A 6,221-nucleotide genomic window follows, 5' to 3' on the forward strand; every position below is an offset into this window, starting at 1 on the left:
ATGATATTTGTACTAAACTAATGTCGAAAAAACTCAACATTAGTCTTATAATGACCGCATCGTCGATACCTTTCTAATGATATATACATATGTATATATATATATATATATATATATATATATATATATGTGTGTGTGTGTGTGTGTGTACGTATACATGATTTATACTTTATTTTAATACGTAAATATGCTATTATAATTTGTAACTCGTTCATACGAACTCCGTTTTTGACGTTCTTTATATCCACACGTAGGTAGAGACGTACTCTACAACTTTCGTTTAGATTCCGTCGGCTAATTTTGACTTTATTTTTAAAGTTATATTTTTAACAGGCCGGGACAGGATTGGTCCGTTAAAATCTCATAACTTCTTTATCCGATGTCCATTTTCGTCTGTCTTTTTATCTTTACGCTACTAATAAAGAGATCTTCGATTCTTGTTTAGGTTGTGTCGGCTAAAAATCAATCGATCTAAAATTTGAATTTCGGGTTGTACACCGCTAATCCGAAACTTCGAAAAATCATAACTTCTTCATACGAAGTCAGATTTGGGCGTTCTTTTTATCGATGTTCTTAGTTTAACATATTCTACGACTTTCGTTTAGAGCGCTAAGGCTAAATCTCTCTCTATCATAAATTTACTATTTACGCTTCCCGGTGCCGTGCCGGTTCCGACGCGAAACTTCGACGGGTCATAACTTCTTCGTTATAACTCGGATTTCGGCGTTCTTTATATGTACGGAAACCTTGTGACATATTCTACAACTTGGTTAAGATTATTTATTCTAAATAATATTTTTTTTCGAAAAGTTGTTTTTTGACCCCTATTGCCTTTAAATTGACTAGCCCGGATCTGTGGGCGTTACAATCGACGTCCGACAACACCTCTACATCTCCGTCTTCGTCACCTCCGACCTCCGGCTTCGTCTCCTCCGATTATATTCTTGATGTTCTCTCCATCAAGCTTCAACCACCGATTCTCAGTTTGATGTATGTTTTTTTTTGTTGCGTTTTTGTTGCTAGATTGTTGTGATGTAGGATTGCATTTCTTTTTTTGTTTGTTTGAATATTGGGAGTCTTTGTGTTTGATCTTTATCCCTCTTGGTTTTGCTGCTCTATATGCTTTGAAATGAGGTAATATGTTGCTGAAATGTCCCAAAATTTGATGAAAACAAATTAGAGATAATAAGAATAGATGTTGCTGAAATCTTATATCTTCTTGCTGTGATTTTTCTTCTCTATGTTGTTGAAATATGCTATTTTCTTGTTTAATTTTTGTTGTTATGTTGTTGATCTACTTGTGTGGTAGTTTACTAGTTTTGTTGCTGAAACATGTTATTGCTGGATTTTGAATATTAGACATGGCAATGGCACAAAAAAAGGCCTAATATCATAGGGTTAAAATGGTCATTTTCACCATTCATATATAGGCATGGAGATGTTTGACCAAACATCAATTAATCATTCAGATACGTACTTATACAGAGCCTCTATATCATCCATGCATCTGCATCATCCAGATATGAATATCATCCACGCCTCTACATCATCCAAATATGAATAATACAGCCTCTATATCACTCGGGCTTCTACATCATCCAGATATGAATCACCTAGACTTCTGCATCATCCAGATATGAATAATACAGATGCTAACAAACAGCCACTAAATCCCATATCATCAGTCTCTTCTTCAAGTGTACAACTTTTTATAAGTATTAACACACACCACCCAAAAGCAAAAAATGAGTAGTAGGTAAAAACTTAGATTGACCAAAGTATAAAGCAACAAAAAAAAAATCCATCCTACTTGGCATTTTTATCAAAAATCAATCAACGGCAAACATATATACCGGGCATAAAAAGAAAAGAAAGATAATTCGAATATACTCATAAGGATGAAAGTATAAAGCTAAACTGCAATGTAGTTGAACATTTTTAATTACATAATTACGGATTCGAGTAGATAATTTTGGCTTTTGGTGAGGCTCGAGGGAACCACATAACATCCTTCGCAATGTCAAGTCTTTCTTGAACACTAGAAGATCCACTTGGTCTAATGGTAACCTTTTCGAGAGAAGGGGAATGGGAAAGAAGAAGCTTTATGAAAAGCATTTCTGGTTTTGATCCTTCTATAGATGTTATAACAACATTTTGCAACTGATACAATTTATAGTCCAAGCAGTTTAGAGATTCCAAAATACTTGAAGCAGGTCCTATGTTAACTCGAGGCTTCTGAAATAACTTTAAAATGCAACCGCACTTTAGCATATAACACTTGTATAATATTATAATCAAAATAAATATACTTTTAACACTCGTTACTTTACCTTCTCCAGATACATCCCCAGTGTCTTTATATTTGGTGAGTTCCGAAGCAAACAAAGAGCACCACGAAGTTGATCCACGTCAACAAGATGAAATTTTCGGAACCACAAATACCTTAAACTATTGTCCGGCTGCTGAAGCCACTTTGGAATATTCTCTGGAGTCAATGTCTATGAAGTGAAAGTTAGATTAAATGACAAGAAAATTACAATATTTGAGATAGACATGAGAATTATCTATACCTTGAGAAACTGAGCGTCGATACAAAAACGTTTAACTTTAGAATTACTTAACATTGTGGCCAACATCGCATCGGGACAAGCAGTGATAGCCAAACGGAAGAGATTTGTAGCCTTGATTTTCAAATTGTAAACATTTTTGCAATAACCCAGAGACAAGTTCTTAAGTCGTGGTAAGTTGATCTTAGTTCCACACAAGTTAGCTCCAAAATCAATATGACGGAGAATAAGTTCTTCAAGATTGAGAAATCCTTCAAACTTAAGTGGTGGGTTAAAGAAACAGTTGTATAGTATCAACCTTGTCAATTCTAGACAAGAAAACACGTAAGAAGGAAGTTCATAACATCGATTTGAACTATCAAGAATGAGTTCCCTGACTCCGGTTCTTGATAAGAGTAACATCGATTGATCGACTTCTTCGAAGCTATCAAGAAATATGTTTGGTATATGGAGATGAAATTTCAAGATAGGACCTTTGTGAAGGGTCAAGACTTGGTTTACGATGCTTATAAACTCATTACTACCAAAAGCTCCGTTTTTTGAAAATTTCAAGATAGGACCTTTGGAAAGGGTCAAGACTTGTTTTATGATACTTATAAACCCACCAAAAGCTCCATTTTTTGCAAATTTGTTTGAGAACTTGTTATCAAAAACCAGCTTCCTCATTTCGGTCCATATGTACCTCCACTTTTTAGATATAATGCATGTCCTTACAGCATCTTGAATAGGGAGACGCTCTATGATTGAGGCTATTAAGTGTTCTGGCAAGTTACTGATTCTATCTCTTCCAGACTTCCTTTTATAATTCGCTGTCATTAGGTGATCAGAAAATACAAAGGGGACTTGGTTATTTCATGCAAGGAGAATGGAAAGCAGTAAGAAACATTGAACAACTTGACATTTCTGGTTGTACTCTTCATAATAATAAGATCTTTTTATTATCAATGGAGGTTTTGGGTTGGGTGTTTTAACATAACTCATTAGAAAGATATTGTTTTATTTGTTGTACATATAATTTAATGATTGAAGGAAATTTGACTCACATATTATGTTTTGTGAACTTAATATATAGATAATAATCCAAGTGTCTTCAATAATGGGTTTAACAAACGCATCCTAATGATCTCTTCACGCCCTTAAGATTACATGCATAAAGATTACTCTTAACAGAAATCCAAATAGAAAGGTGTATGAGTAGTCACATAATGATAAATTGCATTGTAATAAAAAACGTAGGGTGGCACTGGTTGAGGAGAAACACAGGCGACTAATCGATTACATTGTACTAAAGGGAATCCATATAACACAAAAAAGTTAAATCAACTCAAGACTGATGAAATTACATGACGACTTGAAAAATTAACCTAGCTTAACCTCTTCATATTCCCGGCATAAATAACAACTATCCAAGGACCTCTCGAACCGCATACAAAAGATCTTTTCGAAATGGGTTTCTAGATTCTGTTTCCAATGATAAGTGATAGATGACAGCGATATCCCAAAAAAAAACAACGTTTACGAATTACGTATTGATCAACTAGAATGAACAAAAGATATCAAAGACATGTGACTTTCAAAACATAAAAACATAGAGCTTTTTGGATAGAAACTTAATTACCCATCATCACTTCGACAAAAACACTGAGCGAGAAGAGTTCATTGGCAGGCTTAAAATGTCAAAATTTGGGAACTTCCGTGTTTATATATCAGCAGCAACAGTGTGAACCCTATTTTTTTTTATTAAAATATTAATTTCTTACTTTTCTACATATACAACAAATAGTCTAACCAATTTTAATATTTTTAATATTTTAGCAATTTATTTTTAATATTTTTAACTCACTATACTATGTGTGGTATTATATGTCTGTAACATCCCAAATCTCGAGGTACCAATCTACTTATCTTATTAAATCAAGTATTGAGGATTTTCGGCTAATGCGGGGTGTACTAGCCATGTACGTAGGGCGTAAGCCTATAAGTGAGTCGGGACGGAGGTAGCGTACACTAGGCGTACGAGGGAGTACGTCGGGCGTACACGAGCAGATGCCGAACCCTAATTTTTAGGGTTTCACCCCTATTTAAACACATTATACCACCCTTGGACATTCATTAGCCAACCTCCATACCCTCCAAACCCTAGATATCGAACCATATCCTTGTAAGTGTGATTTTGGAGCTTGTTTGTGATTCTTGGGCATTCTTGGTAGAGAAGGAAGTTCTTGGAGAAGAAGGTGGTGCATTCTAGTCTTTGGATCCAACTTGTACTTCACCTTATGCATCTTCAGAAGACAGAGTCTAGTTCTGACAGTTCGGAAGTGAGATTTATTAGTCATCGGTACCAGGTGAGTCTCCGCACTTATTCTTACATGTGTGGTAGAATAGCTGTGAAACATCCCAAAAATATAGCCCACAAATTTCATTTTTAAATCATTAGGAAAACCATAGTCATCAAACATTATATACAAATATAAGTTGTGTATCTCAAAATATCATAACATCTGTCAAATATATATAAGAGTATAAACATCTCAGGCTAAACAATGGTGTGTGCACTACAATCATCCTGAGCTCTTCCCCTTGCTACTGGAAGTACCTAAAACCAAAAACTGAAAACTGTAAGCACAAAGCTTAGTAAGTCTTCCCAAACTACCACATACCATATACATATCACAAAATCACATAATCACATAACAACATATCGTGGGCCCCACCCGACATTGAGTAAAGCTCGGCATACATATGAGCATATCTATTATTACACATAAACATAATCATAGACATATAACATTCCTCGGGCCCCGCCCGACATCGGACCGATATCCAGAAAGCAAACAAACATTCATCGGGAACCGCCCCAGCATCAGACTGTAGTCAGGAAACATACAAATACAATCACATGCAAGAATCACAAAGAAATCAAGCATACAAACATTTATCGGGTACCGCCCAGCATTGGATCAAGATCCGGAAAAACATATAAACCTACATCGGGCCCCGCCCGGCATCGGACCTTAGTCCAGTACATACCACCATACATAAACGGGCCAGCATTGGTGTCTTCGACCCGTTCCTACTGGAGGAAAACTCACATCAAATGTCGGGTGAAATAGGTGAACGTCACTGCTCCTGCAACCGACTCTACTCACCCCTATACAAAAACAACCCCTTAGATACCATTCCTTTCTAAAGACCCCTTCACGGGTCAACCTTGGTAAAAATCAATGTCCATTCAAAGTCAAAGTCAACACCCCGAGTTGACTCAACTCATCAAGTCATCTCTCTGATTCGTCGAGTTTCCATGCTTAGCAGAATCATGATAAAACGAGTAAACTCGTCAAGTCCCTACATAGACTCGTCGAGTTCTACCCTTTACAGAATCGGTGCATATGATCTAACTCGTCGATTCCCTCTATGGACTCGTCGAGTTCCTTAGTCTATTGCTTCATCTTAATGGATTAAGCCTCTACTCTTCAGATATGAGCTTCATACTTCACATATACACTAAAAATGTCCTTTTAAGGGTAAAGTTTCAACCTTTACCCGTTAATACCCTTACTTAATGGGTTTAGCTCAAACCCTAAATCTTTAGGACCTAGATCTTGGTCTACAAGCCATCAACACTCTAAGCTAAAGCATACAAACTGAGATCTG

The 6,221-nt window shown here is 36.1% G+C and overlaps 1 protein-coding gene across 1 annotated transcript; it reads right to left on the reverse strand.

Moving 5' to 3' along the window:
* Positions 1 to 904: 904 nt before the first annotated feature.
* LOC145007932 (F-box/FBD/LRR-repeat protein At1g13570-like) lies at positions 905 to 3,383 on the reverse strand. Its single transcript, XM_078966551.1, has 5 exons — positions 3,169 to 3,383; positions 2,571 to 3,087; positions 2,331 to 2,498; positions 1,955 to 2,160; positions 905 to 1,145 (listed from the first exon to the last, which is right to left on the reverse strand). The coding sequence occupies exons 1-5, from the start codon at positions 3,381 to 3,383 to the stop codon at positions 905 to 907; spliced, it is 1,347 nt and encodes a 448-aa protein (XP_078822677.1).
* Between the last annotated feature and the right edge of the window lie 2,838 nt (positions 3,384 to 6,221).

Source organism: Lactuca saligna, chromosome 1 (genome assembly GCF_052625555.1).
Source record: "Lactuca saligna cultivar CGN05327 chromosome 1, ASM5262555v1, whole genome shotgun sequence".
Classification (NCBI taxonomy): domain Eukaryota; kingdom Viridiplantae; phylum Streptophyta; class Magnoliopsida; order Asterales; family Asteraceae; genus Lactuca; species Lactuca saligna.